The sequence below is a fragment of the Maniola jurtina genome, chromosome 14 (genome assembly GCF_905333055.1).
Source record: "Maniola jurtina chromosome 14, ilManJurt1.1, whole genome shotgun sequence".
Lineage (NCBI taxonomy): Eukaryota > Metazoa > Arthropoda > Insecta > Lepidoptera > Nymphalidae > Maniola > Maniola jurtina.
In genome coordinates, this window is record NC_060042.1 from 9,284,515 (window position 1) to 9,306,934 (window position 22,420).

The following is a 22,420-nucleotide window of genomic DNA, read 5'->3' on the forward strand; positions in this document are numbered from 1 at the left end:
AATTACATGACGAAAATCAATTAATGAACTACTTTGTTAATACCGAACGCGTACAAAATAATATACACCTACTAAAATTATTTAAAAAAAAAAACTAGATAATATTATAATATTATCTAGTTTTTTTTTTTAAATAATTTTGGCCTTTTATATCGGCTGAGATAACTTCGAGTATTGTGTCCATTCCATTGTTCCAGATTTCAATAATAATAATTAATGAAGTCCTTAATCAAGTACATGTTACAATTATCACATTTCCATAAGACAAATCTATTCCACTTTTAGTGCTAACAATTACTTTATTAACTGAACTATAATATAATAATAATAGTAGATAATCTATGGCCCTAAAATTAAGCAAACAGATAACAGCGCATTTAACTGTTGTGTTGCAATGCAATCTGTGGTGATAATCAACCAATCACGCGCTTATTCCGTTTATCCACTCTAAAATAATCAGTCTTGGGTGTATATCGGAAATGTGCGTTATCCAAGACAGGGTTTACTAACGGAAATATCGACTTAGACTAAATACCTAGTCAAAGTCATAGAATACTTGTACAAATCCACTCCGGCCAGGGTTAATTAATGAATTAAGATTTCCAAGTATACACCCTAATTAGGATGGGTAAACGGAATAAGCCGCATCACGGCAGACTAATCTTCATATATAAACTATATGACTGATCGTCTTCTGTCGAATTAACAAACTAGTATATAAGATATAAATAATGTGACTAATATTCAAAAAACAATATACCTAATTAACAAACTCGTATGTAAGATATAAATGATGTGACTAATATTCAAATACAATTTCTCAATAGTTTTAACTTTTAAGTACAATATCATGAAATACAAAATCTCAGTGACACTTCATTTTGTACGAAAAAGCGAAATAGGAATTTGTATGTGACTGGCAAACATGCTGAAAAATGATTTATAAGGCTATTTGACGAGCCGAGGGGGCAAGAGGATGTCTACCGCATGGATACACGCGATTGGTTGCCACTTGACCAGTAGTTCCTTGCTTGTCGCGTTGCGCGAACTTTCTGCGCCATTTTTGAATCGAAACTTCTACATACTTTTTGTATGATTTATTTGGGCGCTGGCTCGTCGAGCAATGACTCGAGCTGCTTGACGTCGGTGACGGGCAGCGAGCACGCATAGCGCCGACACACGTACGCAGTGGGCACGTCGCCCGCGCAGCGGATGCGGCTCAGCACTGCAACCAAATACAATGTATATTATCATCTCATTTCTGTCTGTTTCCTGGTAATCTAGATGGTAGTAAACCATCTAGATTACCACGATAGAATTGAGACAGAAAGAGTGGTAGTTTCGAGAAAATGGTGCTGAAGGTTACACTTCTTGCACGCTTCTTAAGTCGATGTTGACTGGCGAGGTAACGAAGGTCGATGTCGACTGTTGAGGTAAGGAAGATCGATGTCGAATGTCGAGGTAACGAAGATCAATGTCGAATGTCGAGGTAACGAAGATCGATATCGACTGTCGAGATAATGAAGCTCGATTTTGAATGTCGAGGTAACGAAGGTCGATGTCGACTGTCGAATTGACGAAAGTCGACTTCGATTACTGTCAAGGTGACGTAGTTCGACATCTAAATGCTTGCGTGCGTTATGGCTCTCTCTAATACACCGATAAGTCGGCAACTTTGCGGCCGTGATTAAGGAGTGAAGTTTTGAAAAGTAATGAATCTTCTTTATGAGTCTACAAACTCGATGATCGACGACATCTAGAGCTGCTTGTTAGGTACTTAGCGGAGGCACCGTAGTGGGGATTGCAGTATTCTGTACTTATACTTAAGCTATTTCACTAAGCACACTCTGTAACAGTAGGAGTGGACTCACGTATGTCAGACATACCCACGGGGGAGTCCGCAGCCGGGTCGGCCACGGCCAGCACGCGGCCGGGCAGCAGGCGCGAGCGCACCACGCGCACCAGCTCCAGCGTGCGAGGATCTGAACATCCACCTGCGATTAAAACCTGGAACAGAAAATAATAATCCATACTAATATTATAAATGCGAAAGTGTATCTGTCTGTCTTTCTGCTACCATTTTACGGCCCCTCATATGGTACAGAGATCGAGATATCTTGAAATAGTTCAAACAGGATTTTTAAAACCTAACCCTATTCTCGGGAGTTTACCGTCGTCTCGTCATATTTTGGAGTTCATAATATAGTGAAAAATAAGCAATCAGACCATGAGCGTATGTGTTGAAAAATTAATAAAAAGGGTAGTAAATTCCACTTATTTCGAATACTTGACGCATATCTCGATCTGGTGTGTTACCCCAAAATGATCTCTGAAATGTGATGTAGCTATTCCTGTAAAAGTATATTTTGAAATATCTATACCTGAGTAGGAGAGTCATTGTGTATGTTCTACATAAGCGTGGACAACCGGCAACACGGTGGGAGAGTCCATCGGTCTCTTGGCGAAGGCCGTCAGCACTCTCTAGGCCATCCTGCACTCGGGCACCGCGCTCTTGGCGGTGTATGTTTATAAGACGTTGCAAGTTTTGACATGAAGTATTGAGAAATTTGACAGATAATTTTAAATTATGCTTACCTACTAATGTTCTGGGTCTCAAGAAGTCACCTATTAAATTAGAAAAAAATATTTCTTTGAAGACTTGAGAATATACATACCTGTGTGGGGGAGTCATTGTAGAACATAAGCGCGGACATCATCTCCGGCAACGCGGTGGGAGAGTCCATCAGTCGCCTGGCGAAGGCCGTCAGCACTCTCTTGGCCATTTCCCTCTCTCGGTCGCCACCTTCGGGCGCCGCGCTCTTGTCGGCGTACGTCGCTAGACGCTGCAGGTTGTGACACGCAACGCTGTTGCCTGAGGGCTCGGCACCATCTTGATCTATGGAGGCAGAGAGTTTGGGTTTGTGAATAACAATGGTAGGTAAGTGATAATGTGCGCGCAAAACAAGTAAACCACATTGCTCTGTGTACCTAAGTAACAACATACATATATAAAAATATCAGATATTGTTAGGGTTCCGTACCTCAAAAGGAAAAAACGGAACTCGTATAGTATCACTTTGTTGTCTGTCTGTCTGACTGTTTAATTTTTTGCGGGCATCTCATGCACCTTAAAATAGATGATTTACTTTTAATGCAGTAGTATTACCTTATAGTATTTTTTTCATTCTGAGAGGACACACAGTCTAGTGAGTCAGTGCTGGGTTGATGACTCACCTTCTTTCAACCTCAAAATAACAGAACTGTCCTCTGTGGAACAAGTAAAATATCCTCCGTTTTCGTCATCCCAAAACAGTTCATTTTGTTTCATTTGTAACTCCCGCGCCCAGTTCAGCCAGCTGAGATCAAGGGAAGCTTCGTACAAGTCCAGTAGACCTTTGATCAAGAATGCATAGTCATCTAGAAATCCTTGGATTGGTTGATTACTGAAAAAAAGTTAAGGTTACACTGTAGATTCGCTTATACGTTGATAATTCTATTTCTTATTATTCTAGTTCTAAAATTAAGTCAGATATTGGTTTATTTCTTATAACCACATGTTAAAATTACACATACTTGTGTTTAAAGTTATTGTATGATTAAACAACTCTATTTTAGGGTTTTTGAGGCAACTTCATGTTGTTTACACGTATATACAATAAGAACCTAGAAAAATGCAAACTATCAACATCAAGGCATACATTACTAACTTACGTTTGAGCAATTCTTCCGTCATCACCTCTGTAGCAAGAGTGAAGTAATGTTTTTGTATTAGAATCATACAAATATTGCTTAATAAATTGAGCCGTTTTGATGGCATCTTCAACGAAACTCTTTTCACCTAACCCTTGACCAGCTTGTGCCAAACCAGCTATCGCTAGTCCATTCCACGAACATAACATTTTGCTGTCCAAATGCGGGCGAGGCCTTTTCGATCGAGCCTCATATAGTATATCAATACATTTAGTAATAACCTCATTGAATTGTTCCATACTGATACCAAATTTAGACATTGTTTCTTCTTTACTTCCGTAGATAATAAGAACATTCTTATTCGTCAGTTCTCCATGGGGATCACTATCTGGTGATATATTTCCACTTTTTTCGACATTGAAATAATCACAGAATATTTCGAAGTAAGAAAGCGATCCAAGCTGTTTCCCCTCTAAAAGAGATTTCAATTCATCGTATTCCCAAACGCAAAATGCTCCTTCTTTTTTATGAGTAGCGCCGAAAAACGGATAAGAATCTGCGTCTTCGGCACTATAATATCCCCCAGATTCGTGCCTCAAGTCTCTGTTTATATATTTTGCTATGTCCCTTACAACGTCTGCAAAAAATTCGTCTTTCGTAGCAATATAAGCATCAGAGTATGCAACTAACAACTGGGCCTGGTCGTAAAGCATTTTCTCGAAATGCGGCACATGCCAATCGTTATCAACTGAATAACGAGCGAATCCACTGGAGACATGATCGTGAATACCCCCTTTTGCTATTTTTTTCAAAGTGTACAAACACATTTCCAAACACCTTTTTCCTTCTGGATCATGTTTGTCCCGTGCGTAGTAGTGGAAGAGGAAGTTGAATATGGAAGCCTGTGGGAATTTTGGTGCTTTTCCAAATCCACCAAACTCTGGTTCAAATGACGCCATATAACGACGCACGCACTTAGTCCACGTAGCTTCACCTGGTACTGATGATGCAGCATCTTGTACTTTCGATATATTTTGTAAAGCATCTAAAATATTGGTACTAGCTTCTATGAACTGAGCACGATTCTCTCGCCATTTTATTGCTAATGTGAGCAAGATGCTTTTGAACCCTGGACGTCCCCATTTATCTTCAGGTGGGAAGTATGTTCCACCAGTTACTGGACGTAAGTCTGGGGTAAGAAAGACTGACATAGGCCAACCGCCACCTCCTGTGGTTGCCATGACGAAAAGCATATAAACTCTGTCTATGTCTGGACGCTCTTCTCTGTCAACTTTTATGTTAACATAATGTTCGTTCATTATTTTTGCTACATCTTCATTCTCAAAAGACTCCTTTTCCATAACGTGACACCAATGACAAGTAGAGTATCCCACTGACAGAAATATGAGTTTATTTTCTCTTTTTGCCTTTTCAATAGCTTCTTGGCACCACGGATACCAGTCTACAGGATTGTGAGCATGTTGCAGCAAATAAGGTGACTTTTCTGTTACCAATCTATTAGTATGTTTTGGTTTATCCGGATTAGCTGTAGCCATCTTTATTATATTGTCGCTGAAACTTCTTGTGAGTAATGGTGGTGATAGGTTACTGAGATCAAATGATGAAAACCTAAAAAAATTTAAGATAATATTTACTATAAGTGTCATACCATAAATATGTAACTTTAGAATTTATCTATAGGGAATAAATAAATTTGTCTTTATAATGGAAAATAAAAAGACAGCAAGAATACAACAATGTAAACTGTGATACATCACTTGTTCAGAATGCTTCTACTACTGAGAAGAACCAGCAAGAAACTCTGCTAAGTAACCTAATTAACTAATTAGCAGAAGTGCAGCTCTGCACAGTTAATAAGCTAGGTTACTTAGTTTCACTAACAGCTGTTTTGAACAAGTTTAAACAAACATAAATAAGATACCAGAATGCTAAATTGGTCGGTGCTGTGGCCTTACAATAGAATAACAAGGCTGACGCCTCACACCATACCAGATTCAATTTAGAAATTATATATTTTTTAATTTAAATTAAGGAATTGTCTGCGGTGTGAATAGAACCTGGAACCTCCTGCTACTATACTGTAACTATTCATGGTCTCATTCGTAAGACTACAGCAAAAGATTTCATGAATTTGATTTTGATTTAGCTAGATATTGAGAAATGCAACACTTGTTTATATCGCCGGAAACAAGGTCACATTGTCCTTAGTAGCTCTTATACCTAATCTATTATTAACTTCGTCACATACCTATTCATGAATTTATGGTACAAAGTTTACTACAATCGGTAAACAATAATGTATATCTTTCTAGGAATCTATAAATACAATAGCTTACCTTTTATTAGCCCCTAAATCACGATGTATGCAAATCGGGAGTGAAAATGCGGAATCCTTAGTCGTGCTTTGGTTTAAATTAATATTTTTTAATCTACTGTCACCCGTCGACAGACGTCGCAACAAAAGCACAGCACGGCCTGTAGGCATAATAATTAGATAGGATATGAATAAAATACCGCCACTTTACACATTAAATTCCGTAATTTCTTCTGCGCACTCGGAAATAATAAATAATAACATTCAATAAAAAAATATTTACGTAATTTGACAAATGACAATGACACTGACAGGGACCTGCAAAACGTCAACCACAGATTAATACAGAATACTCAATATTGCCTTTTTTTAAGAAGGCCGGGCCAAGGATTTTATTTTCACTTTTAAATTGTATTTTATTTCGTTTTGTTGCTTAGATTATTTTTTTAAAACCTACCGGTCAACTCAAACTCAATTCGATCAGCTCTAAAATCTGGCCAAATGCAGGCCAACGAAAGTACTGGAAAAGCGCGGCAAATTCAAAAAATATTAGTATGGCAATTATAAAATGGCCCGAAATAACCTATTTGATAGAACCGTGAAAATATAGGAATTCCAAAGACTTGTATCAAATAAGGTTATTCCTTCTGTACTTATTTTAATAAGCTGATGCCCGCGACTTCACCTGCATGGATGTAGGTTTTTAAAATCCCGTTGGAACTCTGCTTTTCCGGGAAAAGTTGCCTATGTCAATTTCCGGGACGCAAGCTACCTCTATACCAAGTTTCATATAAATCGATGGACCTTTGAGTATCCCATGGGAACTTTTTATTTTCGGGGATAAAAAGTAGCCTTTGTTCGTCCCCGACATGTAATCTAACTCTGTGCCAAACATCAAAATCAGTTAATCTGTTGGGTCGTAAAAAGCTAGCAGACAGACAGACACACTTTCGCATAATTTATAATATTAGTAGGTATGGATATGGATAGAATAGATTAATTTTTGGCAGTGATACTGATATTTTTAAATCGTATTTAGGGTTCAGTCTTTCGTCTTCGCTGTCCGTCTGTCTGTCAGCGCGCTGTATCATGAACCGTAATAGGTAGAGAGTTTCACAGAGTGTGTATTTTTATTGCCGCTAAAACGACAAATAATGAGAATTTCAAAATAGCCGCCATGAAAATTCAAAGTAAATACAAAGTACACACATAGTGCTACTCGTATATCTTGTACGGTGTTACGGAACCCATCGCGTGAGAGTCCGACTTTCACGTGACCGGTTTTTTAAAATTGATTTACAGTATGAAAATACAAAGGGTTTCAGTTAATCCCATCAGGCGGGGGGCATGGGCTCGTCTAATGGTAATAATTAATGAAATACGTAATTCATACTCATATTATAAATGCGAAAGTGTGTCTGTCTGTCTGTTTTTTCATCTATCTGTCTGCTAGCTTGTAATCCCGTGGGAACTTTTTGATTTTCCGGGATAAAAAGTAGCCTATATACATGCCCGAGATTTAAGCTAACTATGTACCAAACATAAAAATCGGTTAAACTGCTGGGCCGTAAAAAGCTAGCAGACAGACGGACAGACACAAACTTTCGCATTTATAATATTTCATATAACTCGGTTATATTAATAGACCTTAAAGAATCCCGTGGGGACATTTGATTTTCCGGGATAAAATGTAGGTTATATCCGTAGCCGGGATATAAACTAACTCTGTACCAAATTTCATCAAAATTGGTTAAACTGTTGGAATGTGAAAAGCTAGTAGATAGACAGACAGACACACTATCGCATTTATAACATTATGTAGTAGGAAGGTATGGATGGATAATAGTCTTTTCAATATACAGATGCATTGCTCTCATTTTTTTTGCAGGCGTTGTAAGAAAAAGTACGAAATTCAGTGATATTCACTGAGAGATATCAGAATGACGGAACCGTAATTACTGCGTTTCGTATAGCCATGTATGTCAGGATCCTACCTCATTAATTATTTCAATGCACTCATCAGACCCTCAGGGGATTTCCGCGGTTCGACAACGCATGCGCCAGAATCTGGACGCCATTCTCACTTTCCATGCACCACGACATGTTTTGACGTATTCTTTAATGCTCGCCGCAACCCTAAGCTTAATGAGTTCTTGACACGAAATGTCGTTTTACAAATTTTTGGAAATGCAGTACAGTGTGGATTTACCCTTATGATAGTGATTCTACGATTAGATAACGGTAAGTGCCCGATTTATTAGAGTTCCCTTACAAAATAGGTTAGGGTTGTTTTTTAAAAGGTAAACAAATATATTTTTATGTTATCTTACAGTATTTTATTAAATATTTTAATTCGATTTTGAGCTAAGCCTTAAACCGTTTATTGTTGAACACAGCCTGCTGTTTATTTTCACTGCCATTAGGCGTTTTGATATTAAAAAGATGAAAATGTATTGCAGACTGCAGAGGTTACCATAATTAGTTTGAATTAGACCGGAAGCATAGCACTCAGTTCAGAGAGGAAGTTAATTAGCAATCTCACATTTCGAGGGGTATAGGTTTATTACCTTACCTTTCTTTACCTTTTTCAAACTGAAAAGCTGTAGTAAAACTCTACATATTATTATAGACTATTAGTCGGTGTAAAAAGTCTTGTTGTGCGACACACATTAATTTACTTAATTAAAAAAAAACTTTTTTTCTGCATCCCTGATGCATTTCAAGTTGGTACTAAGCAATCTTGCTAAGGTACAGACCGTACTAAGCAATATTTGCTTAGTGCGTATACGTGTTCTTAAAGTTAGTATAGGTAGGTAGTAGTACCTAGTTCAAAAAATTTGCTGTTCGATAATAAAGGAGATCGTGAGCTATCTACATTTTGCACGTGTTGAACAAGGGGTGCTGTTGCACGGTGAATGAAACGACCACGTTGCCATGGTAACGTCAAGAGGGCTCCAGCCCTTAGGCCGATGCGCTTTCCTCCTTCCTTCCCCTAAACGATAAATTTGCTAGTAAGGGATTGGCTGATTTCCTGTTGTTTAGTCAAGCGCATAAAAGTCTCTACCTAACAAATAAATTAGCCTTACTAAGAGATTTACTTATATTTTTAATTTTATGACAGAAAAGTACCTATATATTCCTTGAAGATTTATTATTCAAATAAACAAGACTCCATAAATAGTCTCCTCATATCTATAAATAAGCGTAAACTCCATGAAAAGATTTCCCGCGCAGCCATGCATTTTCCTACTTCCCAGTCTTAAAAAGATAGCAAATTAAAGCTTTCTTCTTTAAAGTTCTTAAGATGAACGCATACTGCTTGCATCTTCAGTAGCATGACTGAAAAATATAGTTTAATCAGTTCTGCTGGTTTTTGAGTCTCTTTACTCTCAGGATCAAGCTGTGTGATTTATCGGACTTTTAAAATGAGCTTTTTGTTTCAGGCGCACCCGTCGTTGGATAGAGCTTAATCGAACAACGTGCCTTATCATAAGTTTTCGTGTATAGTCTTACTGCCGTCTTAATGCCACTATCCATCGAAGAAGATAAAGTCCAATAAGAACTGTCCCATTTAGAAAAAAATCTGTCCAATAAAATTCCATTTTTCGACTCCATTTAAAAAACTTTTGTAAATTACAAGTAACTAACGTACCACAGCCAAGCACAACGGCCTTAATTATTAATTTGTATATAGAAATCTACTCCAAAAGACACTGCCCATTGATGAAAACTTTAAGCAATTAGGTAAATCCATTCGCTGCACTACCTATTAGACGATAGACGCTTTCAAACGTGCAGACTTTTTACTGTGTGATGATGAGTACTAAGTAACGGATGTGCCAAATAATGTCAGTGCCGATATCGATAAATTAGTTTTTGAAGTTAATATCGAAGTGCCGTGTATATGTGTGTGCCGGTGTTGCCAGCATGTCGGTTTGGGTGGGCAGCGGCTGCGGCGGCGGGGACCTCCGGCCTCCCGTCGCCACTGTCCTGTCGGCTAACACCTCTATGGAGTCGGGGATCGAAGCCGGGGTGCTTCCGACGATCACGGGGTCGCTTGCTTCGGCCCGGGATTCGCTGGGGTCGCTCTCGAGAGCAGCGGAACCCCTCTACGATACAGACCATACAGATCTCGGTTCGGAGTTGGACGAGGCGGAAATACGACGAGAGTTGATGCATGATGTAAGTAAACAAAGGGTTAGTATGTTGCCAGCATGACAGTTTGGGTGGACAGTGGCTGCGGCAGCGGCAGGGAGCTTGCCTGTCATCACTATGTCGGCTAGCACCTCTATTGAGTCGGGGATCGAAGCCGAGGTGCTTCTGACGGTCACAGGGTAACTTGTTTCGGCCCGAAATTCATTGGGGTCGTTCTCGAGAGTAGCGAAACCCGTCTACGATACGTCATACAGATCTTGGTTCGGAGTTGGACGAGGCGGAAATACGACGAGAGTTGATGCATGATGTAAGTAAACAAAGGGTTAGTATGTTGCCAGCATGACGGTTTGGGTGGACAGTGGCTGCGGCAGCGGCAAGGAGCTTGTCCGTCATCACTATGTCGGCTAGCACCTCTATGGAGTCCTGGATCGAAGCCGAGGTGCTTCCGACGGTCACAGGCTTGTTTCGGCCCGAAATTCATTGGGGTCGCTCTCGAGAGCAGCGGAACCCCTCTACGATACAGACCATACAGATCTCGGTTCGGAGTTGGACGAGGCGGAAATACGACGAGAGTTGATGCATGATGTAAGTAAACAAAGTAATTCGATTTTTTTTTGATGAGTCGAACTCTTTGTTGGTGTAACGATACAGTCTGATGGAAGTGGGCTTATTTGAAATATAAGCAAGTTGCAAGATTGTCGTAGAGATCATCTTCTCTGGATGCTCTAGTAGAGTCTGCCCACTTGAGAAAACCAATGACAAAAAACTTATAACAAAATTCGAATGACCAAAGACTACCAGTTAAAGGTTTCAATTTCCTAACTTTGTCAACTAAGTGATTTAATATAAGAAAAGGGATATTATTGAATCAAACTGACGAAGATTTTTTGTTACAGAAATGGCGCCTTCTATTTGATAGGGTAAGTTCATATAAGTTGTTTAAAAATAAAACTTTTTAAATGAATACAAATAGTAAAAATGTACGTCTAAGTATATCTTGGTCTAGAACATACCTAGGTGGATATACCTAGGTGGATAAGACCATTTCAACCGAGCCGTTCGGATATTTTTTGGAAATTCCGAAAAAATTGCGTTGTATTTGCATATAAGTTTCATGGGCAGGGCATTTTAAAACTTCATTCTTTCCAATACCTGTCACTCTCCTAAAATAACCGTGGAATCATTGGCCACATATTATGAACCACAGTTTAATATATTCACAAAAAAAGATCGTACCTAATTTATTGCATAATCTATGTCGTTAACAATGAAATTAGGTTTATTATTGGATGACATCATACTTACATAATATTATATTTTGAGATAAAATATGTACCTATATATGTGACCTTAATTAAAGTTTACCTATTATGCGCCAAAAAAATATATTAATTTAACAAAATATTGCGCCCACTCCCAGCTGGTTCGCAGACTAAATCCTAGGGATGCTGAAAAACTCTTTGGGATGCTGAATATGTATTTTTTTTTTCTTGTAAAAATAATGGGGCGCTGTAGAATAAATCACGCTCTCGAAATACATATCAATGTTTTAAACATGCAATTTGTGAATATTTCGTTAACAAAAAATAACCGAGTCCAACCTCGACGACACTTTCAGCATAAACATGAGATTTCAAGCACCGCATGTTTCATAAAAGTGTCGTTTACGATGTCGAAACCAGCGATATAAATGTACCACTGGATGCGGCGCTTTATAGTAACAACATGTTCTAACAAATATCGGTGCCCGCACTTTCTGACAATCGTAATTCGATTTCTACGGACATAGAAGAACAGACTATTGATAGATAACAAAGCTACCTATACTTAGTTACTCTAATATGATAACGTGAATACCAATAATTTTCTCGCGCAAGTTTTATTTTTATAAACGGACTGCTTTTAAAGCAGATTACGATTGATAAGGGTGTGGACACCGATGCTATGTTTGTTGGAACATGGTGTTAGTGTTATTATGAAGCGCCGCATCTAGTAGTACAGTTGTATTGCTGGTTGAAACGAATTTCATAGAATACTTTTTTGTTTTTGACTGATTAAAATGTACAGAAGCGGGGTACAAAAAGTTTTATAAGCAGATAAAAAGTGGCGGTAGCGCCTCGGATCAAACGTTGTCTTGTCACGTAGGGAACATTGAGATAATACTTACTGCCGGCCGCGCAGATAGGGGCGCTTTTCGTTTTTTGTCCTCTTATTTTTGGAAATGGGCAAAGTTATTACAGCAATAATATGAACAATAATACACATAGGTTGAGAGACGGTGATAACATCTGTAAATAATGCAGTAACATCCAGTAAAAAAAAAATAATATTTGAAACTAGCTGATACCAGCGACTTCGTTAGCGTGTATGTAGGTTTTTTTAAATTCCCGTGGGAAATCTTTGATTTTCCGGGATAAAAAGTAGCCTATGTGCCTAAGCCTAATCCAGGGTATAATCTATCTCCATTCTAAATTTCAGCCCAATCCGTCCAGTAGTTTTTGCGTGAAGGAGTAACAAACATACACACACACACACACACACAAACTTTCTCCTTTATAATATTAGTGTGATGAAAATAATTTATTTCAGTGTCAGTTTATGACAGTCTGTGCCACTTATAATATGTCAAGACTCTACCACTGCAGCGGTTTGGAAAACAGCGGAAGCAAATATTACCCTTTTAGCCATATTAATACAGCTCATACTGAAAACATGCTACCAACCCCCTACTAAGCGATTATAATATAAATATCATCCCAGTGGATGTAGAATTCTAGCCTTCTGTCGTTTAAAGACCCATTAAGGTATCTAGCATGGGTATATTCCTAGTTCCTACCATATTGCTTCTTGTTCCACATTAGAGTTCAAAATTGTACATTGAAGACGTTTCTCTTTTTAATACAATATCATAATAATACATCTAGATAGGACTAGATAATTGCCAAGCTTTTTACTTTTGTTTTAAGATCATCATCATCGCGTGCCTTCTTCGAAACGAAGATTCGCGATCATGATCCGAAAAGCTTCTCTATCTAAAGCCGCCTCTTTTAACTCCGGGTAACTAAAACCTGTCCACCCCCTTATATCGTCCAACCATTTTCTTCTTTGGAGACTTAGAGCTCTTTTGGCTGCAATTCTCCCTTCTAACACCAATCTCGGGAATGAGAATTTAAGATAACCGTGTTATGAGATTCAAGACAAACGCATCTTGGAAGAGTGTTCAAAATGTTATATTGTCTTCATTCCATTAAATCTAGCTCTTAGACTACATATTAATGCGAAATCCCAAAATGGGTGGTGATTATGACATTTTGTACCTCTGTTGTACGTGACCGAGGAGTTTAGAGTAGGTGTGAATATTATATTAACGATTGTTTACGCCCCTTATCTGCAGTTCGATCCGGAAGGCTTCGGCGAGATTCCGTGGCCAGACTTCCTACAAACCCTTCAGAATCCAGATTTTATAACGCAGGTGCCACCCCATAAACGTGAGGTAAATATTAATTGACCATCAAATCGTTATATAATGATAGATTACCTATAGAGTTCTGGTTCTCAGTAGAATCTGCATTGTGAACTGTTGCCACTAAATATACTTAACTAGCCGATGCCCGCGACTTCGTTCGCGTGGATTTAGGCTTTTCTAAATCCCGTGGGAACTCTTTGATTTTCCGGGATAAAAAGTAGCCTATGTACTAATCCAGGATATTATCTATTTCCATTTTAAATTTCAGCCAAATCCGTTCAGTAGTTTTTGCGTGAAGGAGTAACAAACATACACACACACACACACACACACACACACACACACACACACATACAAACTTTCGCCTTTATAATATTAGTGTGATACCTCATTTAGTACAGTTCACAAAGTTGAATAAGTACCTGACCTACAGCTAAGCTACATAATATTATATAAGTATCGGACTTGATATAGCCCGGGCTGGCTTTAATAATCATAATGTTCTGAGAAAACATACTTACAACGAAAAAAAATAAAACGGCATTACTCAAATTCTCATTTATTAACAATCAACAGAAACGTGCGTTACACAGACATAAGTAGCGTCAAATTACCCTAGACAGAACATTTTAAACACAAACTTGCAAGGTTTTCAGTACAATCTGCTTTGCGAACCGTTGCTACTAAACATATATTATCTACAGCTAGACTAGACATTATAAGGGACTTGAGATAGCAAGCGCCCTGGGCGCATAAAGTGCTCTATGGAATGAAACGGGCGCACGGCACGGGCTTCTTTTATTTCGTTAGCGTACCGTCTGCGCTACCGGGGTGCTTGCTACATCAAATCCCCAAAGAACACGTAACGAAGGCCTAACCGCTTCAAATAAATCTTCAATCTAGAGTTTCCTAGTAATACAAGGAATCCTTTCGTCATATGCGTATGTTCGTCCATCTGTACGTCACATAGATTTTATTTATCATTCATCAATATTTTTAATAATACAACTTATTTCCGTTGTACAGATTCTTTTGGATAAAGCTCGAAGTTCTACCAGCGCAGCTATAACCTTTCAAGAGTTTGTTAATGTGGTGAGTGCTACCATCATTTTTTCTTAGAATTTATAGCCATTTAATAGGTAACTAAATATCTTGAATAGACTTAACTATTGATTTATTGTACCCATACCATGTAACCATTTAGGTAGGCCCAGCAACACGTAAAAATCCATCAGTATTTTTACCAAGGACCTATATTTATATTACACCTTAATTCATTCCTATGATGTAAGGAAATGGTAACTAATATCTTTATGATCAACCCATCGCCGGCCCACTACTGATCACGAATCTCCTCTCATAAGGAGAAGGCTTGAGACCATATTCTGCCACGCGCTGGTCTAATGTGCATTGACAGACTTCACGCACTTTGAGAACATTATGGAGAACTCTCAGCGTGCGAGTTTCCTCACGACGTTTCTTCTTCTTCACCGTTAAATTCAGTGATGCACATACCTAAGTCCGAAAAGTTAGAGGTGCATACCCAGGATCGAACCTACGATCTCCCGAATAGGAGGCTGACGTCTTCTTACTAAGCTAATTAAAATAAATATTTTAAGTGGCGGCAATCTTAAAACCCGTTCTGGGTCACAAATACGTAGTTCAGATACCAGCAATAACACTGACCCATCTTAACAATACAAGACAACTAAATTAAGATGCGACACCGATTACCCTCACCCAGGCAGGTCCACATCGGGCCAGTCTCGACAACAGCTCAAGGTTTTACTTTTGTTACCCTTGAGAAGGCAAAAGGCTACGAAAAAGTTATATTAAGGTCTACTGCATACTAACTATTTTAAAGGGTCTCAGATTTATATCAAATGTATTGATTTAAGATAGTGACACCGACTACCCGCAGCTAGGCAGCTCCACATCGAGCCAGTCTCGACACAGCCCAAGTTTTTACTTTTGTTAACATTGAGAAGGCACAAGGCTCCAAGCTTACATGAAAAAGTTACGTTAGGGTCTATTGCAGAGTCTACATCAACAATTTTAGACGCTCACCGATTTGTATCAGATAATTTGGGCAATTTTTATCCCTAACAGCTGTTGGTGTACGATTTTTCGTCAATCCAGAGTGTACGTTACCATTTTCGAATGAAGATGCCTCATGATGATATGAAAAATCATTTCAATTGGAATGCATTAAAACGATATAAAACAATAGTAAATAATCGGACGAGTCGTTCGGACCATTTTTAACCCCCGACCCAAAAAGAGGGGTGTTATAAGTTTGACGTGTGTATCTGTGTATCTGTCTGTGGCATCGTAACTCCTAATCTAATAAACCGATTTTAATTGAGTTTTTTTGTTTGAAAGGTGGCTTGATCGAGAGTGTTCTTAACTATAATCCAAGAAAATCGGTTCAACCGTTTGAAAGTTATCAGCTCTTTTCTAGTTACTGTAACCCTCACTTGTCGGGGGTGTTATAAATTTTTAATTTACACTTGTTTATGGTACCGATTAATCGAAGTGGGTCACCTGAAATAATCATTAAAAAGTAGAATAAAATTAAAATTCTTTAAACGTTTTGCGTTACGTTCTATTTTTACTAATTTTTCAATTTTTGTCGGATTCGATGTAGTCAGTCGTCTGCGCTTAGCCTAAAACGTGTCCAGGCTTAGATCTGAGTTCTTATCGGGGTTTTTACTGTCCCTTCGAAATACGATAAGGCCTGTAAGATTTATAAGGTGGACATTTATTTTTGTAGAATAAAATATATTATCTTAAATGCGTATTAACACCGAGCACAGTCGTTTATTATTTTCTTTGATCGCTTTGTGTCTGTGAGCTGGATTGTTTGTTTTTTCTTATAGCTATTTTTTCTAAAATAAAAGGAAAATCTGACTGACTGACTGACTATTAACAGAGCTCTCTCCGTCACTTACTCCATACAATCGTAGTTCCCATTTCATTTGAATATTAAGCAACCAAAGTCCATGAAATTTTGCAAACATAGTCTAGAAACTAATATCTGTGTCTGTGGTGTTTTAGATTTTTCTAAAAATATGTAGTTTTAAAATTACAGGGGTTCAAAGATTTGTATTTTTCTTTAAAAAAAGGCCCAACTTTGTGCTCGTTTTTCTAGACAACGAAGCAATTTAATGAAATTTGGAAAAACCACAGACCTAGAAAATTTAATGAATATCATGCAGTAAAAAAATTATCGTTATATATTTTATATTGTTATAATTATGTTGGAACTACGAAAACCAGAAATTACACCCAGAAATCTTGAAAATTTCGTGCTGTCTCGATTTCTGCAAGAGGGGTGGTGAGGTGCGGGGGACGACCAACCCCCGCCGGTGACGGGGGCGGAACTGACAGTCTAAACTGGTCTAAACACACGGGCCACATTTAAACTACACCCGACTCTAAACTTGTCGATAGGTCTAACTAAATACACTGGTACATTTCAACTTGCGTTAGACGTATGCGTTACCTACTCAGACGTTGCCTGTAGATAAAAATATGTCTCATGTTTGCTGGCAATAGCGCATGCATCAAACCCTGCAAGTTGCACCTATTCCTCACGCAATACGCAATTCCTCACGCAATACGCACAGCTTTAATATTATAATTTTTGACAATGTATACTATATGTAATGCCATATCACAGGTCACTCTCTGATTTATTGCTAACAATTTACTTCCAAATCAATTCCAAATGCAAAGAAATCTAAGTGTGTTCAATTCACACTGCCCAATACCAGGACCTTAAATGACATAAATTCATTGATTAATAATCATATGTTGAAAATAAAGGAGAACCCCGTGTTTCTCGGTATAACGTTAGATGCAAAGCTTCTATGGAACACCCACATATCAACACTTGATGGTAAACTCAACTCTGCTGCTTACACTGTTAGAAAAATTCGACAGGTACTGACGTGGAAACTGCAAAAATTGTATATTTTGCCTATATTCACTGTATTATGTCTTACGGACTCTTGCTATGAGATAAAGCGATAGATATTGAGAAAAAAATGTATTACAGAAAAGGACAGGACGTGCAATTTATAATTTAAAACCGCGCGCTGCCATACAATAAAAATATAAGGAAATAAGTACCTTATCTATTATCTTATAGTAGCTTTTAAATATATTTACAACTAGCTAATGCCCACAGCTTTGCTCGCGTGGATTTAGGTTTTTGAAAATCCCGATCCTTTCATTTCCCAGAACAAAAGTTGCCTCTCCGTAATAGCCCGTCCCCGGGATGCAACTTGTTTCTGTATCACGTAAGAACATTTAAACGGATGATCCTTTTCAAATCCCGAGGGATCACCAGGATTTAGGAATGCAATTTCTTACAGCATCAGGGTTGAGGTCAACGACAAAGTATTTACTTGGTATAGATACCTTCAATATCAATTAATAATCAACACTTTTTAAATCCCATTAGCTTTAGTAGTCAGGTCCCCTGCAACATCAGGATTGAGGAGTTGGAATCCAAATTTTTTATTGAACAATGTCGCAAACTTTCTTTATCGATTAAAAAAACTAGCCAAAATTACGCAGTTAGGTTACCTGCCAAATTTCATGGTTTTGAGTCAACGGGAAGTACCCTAGAGGTTTTCTTGACACACTCGACAGACAGAGAGATAGACAACAAAGTGATCCTATAAGAGTTCTGTTTTTCGTTTTGAGGTACGAAACCCTAGAAACGTAGGAACGGCATTCCGAACCAGTGGTAAATTTTTCTGACCATTCAAAAACACTTTGAAGTTTACCTAAAAGTTTACAGGAATAAAAATTAATCATTGTATTCCATTCCATTTCATTCTATTCCATTCTGTTCAAAGATAAATAGATTATAAAAATATTTGTCACCGAAACAATACCTAATTTACGATACATCAACCAATATCAATTTTACTGATGACAATCTGACTATTACCAAAGTGAACGACTACTATAGTATCTATTATATACGACTAACATAATATGTATTATAAATTGTGTGCCGTTTGCATTCTCACTAAGTTCTCATTAAGTTTGTTTTATTTGGTTAAACTTTCTGGCATTTATATTGTTATGACGTTTAATTGGCAAACAGTCTGTTTATTGGCTGAAACTCAAAAATTCAGCCAATCACAACAAATAAAATATTTTAATAATGATTGATGCAGCTTTCTGTAATCGAAAACAAAATATTTGACATTAACTTGAATGTGACAGTGATTTCCGAGTAGGGTTGCCAGAGGCCCCGTATTTTACTGGTTACTGGTTGGTATTTCAGGATACAGAAACCCGTAATTATGAAAATAAAATATGAGGCAAATAAAACTAAATATTTTTAGGGTTCCGTACCTCAAAAGCAAAAAGGAAATAGGATCAATTCGCTGTCTGTCTGTCTGTCCGTCTGTCTGTCTTTCCGTCTGTCCGTCTGTCTGTCTGTCCATCTGTCCGTCTGTCCGTCTCTTCGTCTGTCATGTGTTCATGAACAAATATTAGTATTTTCAATTTTCAAAGTAACTAAATATTAAATCAAGTGGGTTATTATATGAAAGGACTTTACCAGTACATTCTAAGACAGATTTTTATTTATTTTTATGCATATTTTTTTTAATGCATAACAGTTTTGATTTCTTGTGTAAAATGTCGAAAAAAAATACCCGAATACGGAACCCTCGGTGCGTGAGTCTGACTCGCACTTGGCCGGTTTTTTACAAATTCAGCCGGGCCGGCTTGCGAAACCAAACGCTGACGTTATGTCCAGTAGAAAGAATACATATTTTCCTTGTGCGACAATGCGTAGAATAATACCTGCGTAGCCGAAACCCACTCGATTTTGATCATGGCCGTAGCCAAAGAGGCGGAGGTTGGTTTTAGGATCTAAGCCTTTTTTTATACAAGTTAGCCCTTGACTTTAATCTCTCCTAGTGGTAATAGTGCAGTCTAATTTCTTGGCCGGTAGGGCCATACTAACCATATAACTAGCCATGACCCAAGCCTCCCACCAGACCAGAAATTTAGAAATGGCCACTGCGTCTGGGAGACCGTCAAAAACCTAAACCTAAAATAATACTTACACTATTTCTTGCATTTGCTTACCAATTTTTTTTGGAAATATATCAAACATTTCGCGCTCGCTTCACTCGCGTTTTGAATTTGTATTACTTGGTGTATGCCCCGCAATTTCGTCTGCATGAATTTAGGTTTTTAAAAATTCCGTGGGGGATTTTCCGGGATAAAAAGCTTATGTTCGTTTCTGGGGTGCAAGTTACCTCTGAATAGTAAGTATCAAAATTTTGGTAAAGAAGTATCTTGCTATGGCTAAACTCGTTTCCCTTTCACTTATTTTTTCTGTATTGAACCAAAAACACTTACGCTCACTGCGCTGCGCTTTTTCATTGTTGTATTTTATTCCACTATCAAATTGAAAGGCGAAATTCAACTAACCAGGTAATTAGCCCATAAAGTTGAGCGAACGTATTTTTCCTCATGACAGGATTCAGTTCCGGCCCTGATAAAACCTCTCCCGAAATCAATTCCTGGCTACGGCCATGGTATTGATACTTTGAAGGTGGAATTACAAGTTAAATGTAATTTTAAGTTAACATGCTTTTTGTTTTACAAAATGAAGAGTTTTTAAAAGCTATTGAAATAAATAAATAATCTTTTATTTAAAACCACATTGCAAACACAGTTCACCGATCAAGACCCGGCAACATACAGAGAAAAAATACAAAACATACAATTAAACTGAAATATCTAAATAAGCTTTCAGAGAGAACCACCGCCTATTTCTTCAAATACAATAATAAACAATACAATAATACAACAATATATAAGAAACAATGTCTCCCTTAAACAAATCTATACCCCGTATTTTTGATGGTGGTAGCCTGTAAATCTAAAAGAGGCAGGTGGCAACCCTACACCTACCCTACACCTAGACAGAATGAAAAATTTGTTTTCATTACTCGGCAGGCCTACTGCCAAAGTTTGACAGAAAGTGTGGCGGTAGTTGTGACCTCTGATTGGCCGACTCTCTTTCACTATTTGCTAAAATTGATGATTGCAACAACAATTTTTGCTTTTTTGTAATCGAAAACAGAACACGGACGTCAAACAGGTTGACTAATTGCAATCATTTCTGACCGGCTAACATTGTTCCGCTAGTGGCTCAAACTCACTGTCGCAGCAAGAACATGGTAAATTCAGCCAATCACAGCAATTTGAATTGGATATCACAAATGTACCGATCTAGGAACCGAGAATGCACGAACCAGGGCAAATAGAGATAAGAACAATAATATCATACGTAGGAAATCGACGGGGGCTTGTTGACAAGTATCCTCTTAACGCACAGCTTAAACTACTGACGGATCAGGCTGAAATTTGACAAGTAGATAGTTATAATGTATGAAGAAGACATTAAGAAAATATTTTTGAAATTTTAACCCCTAAGAGGATAAAATAGGGGGTTAAAGCTTTGTAGTCCACGCGGACGAAGTCGCGGGCATTTACGCTAGTTTATTAAAAAAATTGAAGACACAATCTAATATTAAAAAGAAAAGCATGTAAATTAGAATTACAATACCTATATATAGACCTACCTAGATATATAACCTACTTCCAACCTAGTTTAGTACATAATAAACTTTTCTGTTTGTAGTACGAAACCTCTGTAAAAAGCAGAACAAGTAAGCTTTTCATTTTCAACCTTTTATTGGGTTTTACAAAACGCTTCTTCGAATTACAATTAGGTAAAGTACCTAGGTACTAGGTAGGTAAGATTATAACTAACGATCATTATGCACTATTTATTTCAGTAATAGAGAAGCACTATAAAACTTTTTTGAAAATTTTGCTTTAAATAAGTAAAACTGTAACATTAGAACGTAATAACCATTCATAAAGTAAACAAATAATCCCTAATGAGCGTAAAAACAAATAAAATATAATTCAAAGGCTCATAAAAATAAAGGTGTCGCGATTATGAGATAAAAGGTTCCAAGTTAATTTAGGATCCGTTTTAAAATAATTAGACGGTCTGATTAAGGCGCATACATCACATAATGTCAGACGTGGGGCTACCTTCGATTAATTAAACGCGGGTTTTTGGAGATTTGCATAAAGGAATCTTAAGAAGCACTTAATTATGTCCAAAAGTGTCCCATAAATTATTTACTTTAAAAGGATCGTGGTATACGTTTAGGTATAATATAGGTGATCAAGACCTTGAAGATCTTAATTTAGATATTAAAGATATACTTACATACCTACCAAAGCTTTGATGCAAGTTCTCTTGTAGCTATTTGAAAGATTTGCCTATAGTCCAAACCAAAATATGTACTGGTTATTGACACGGAGGCTTTCCTAGGCTGTTTCCTAGGCAGTCCTCTGGAATGACGAGAACAAAACCTTCGACCTGTGCCTAACAAGTTTTGGTTCAGTCGTATAACTTAAGTTAGTCACAGATTGAAACTAGGTAAATCGACTTTTACTTACTCATGCCTTGGGAGCTTTTTGATTTTCCGAGGTTTTGTTTTCAGGGAAAAGTATTTTATCTCCATCTTCAGGATGCAGGGATTTTAGCAACTAAGCCGTGAAAAGGTTACAAAAAGACAGAGTTATTTCCGCATGTATTACCTATTAGGATTAAATCAAGATTATGAAATATCGAGATGAAGTCAGGGAGTAATTTAGCTGCGGAATTTTGGTAAGTTCGAACAAAAAGAGGAGGTGACAAAATAAATAAC

At 37.7% G+C, this 22,420-nt stretch overlaps 2 protein-coding genes across 3 annotated transcripts in view; one reads left to right on the forward strand and one right to left on the reverse strand.

Annotated features, from left to right (window-relative positions):
- Positions 1 to 106: 106 nt before the first annotated feature.
- On the reverse strand, positions 107 to 6,316 carry LOC123871946 (spermatogenesis-associated protein 20). 2 transcript variants are annotated; one of them, XM_045916011.1, is made up of 6 exons: positions 6,048 to 6,316; positions 3,712 to 5,319; positions 3,235 to 3,443; positions 2,676 to 2,896; positions 1,887 to 2,007; positions 107 to 1,225 (listed from the first exon to the last, which is right to left on the reverse strand). In XM_045916011.1, the coding sequence occupies exons 1-6, from the start codon at positions 6,194 to 6,196 to the stop codon at positions 1,098 to 1,100; spliced, it is 2,436 nt and encodes an 811-aa protein (XP_045771967.1). In that variant the 5' UTR covers positions 6,197 to 6,316; the 3' UTR covers positions 107 to 1,097. The 2 variants fall into 2 exon arrangements, with proteins under 2 accessions (XP_045771967.1, XP_045771966.1); XM_045916010.1 differs by having other exon boundaries at positions 1,872 to 2,007.
- Positions 6,317 to 10,239: 3,923 nt separating this feature from the next.
- LOC123871952 (rhomboid-related protein 2-like) overlaps positions 10,240 to 22,420 on the forward strand; it is a 144,012-nt gene continuing 131,831 nt past the window's right edge. The window contains 6 exon segments of the mRNA XM_045916018.1: positions 10,240 to 10,283; positions 10,285 to 10,359; positions 10,639 to 10,765; positions 11,077 to 11,100; positions 13,575 to 13,673; positions 14,673 to 14,738. Coding sequence (XP_045771974.1) covers positions 10,240 to 10,283; positions 10,285 to 10,359; positions 10,639 to 10,765; positions 11,077 to 11,100; positions 13,575 to 13,673; positions 14,673 to 14,738 — 435 coding nt within the window.

Bases quoted from the DNA above. Each gene is read 5' to 3' on its own strand.
- LOC123871946 (XM_045916010.1), bottom strand. From the start codon at position 6,196: ATGCCTACAGGCCGTGCTGTGCTTTTGTTGCGACGTCTGTCGACGGGT. The intron at 5,320-6,047 runs GTAAGCTATTGT...AAATTTTTTTAG, and splicing joins GATTTAGGGGCTAATAAAAG to GTTTTCATCATTTGATCTCA. The intron at 2,008-2,675 runs GTATGTATATTC...TTTCTGTTCCAG, and splicing joins ACAATGACTCCCCCACACAG to GTTTTAATCGCAGGTGGATG.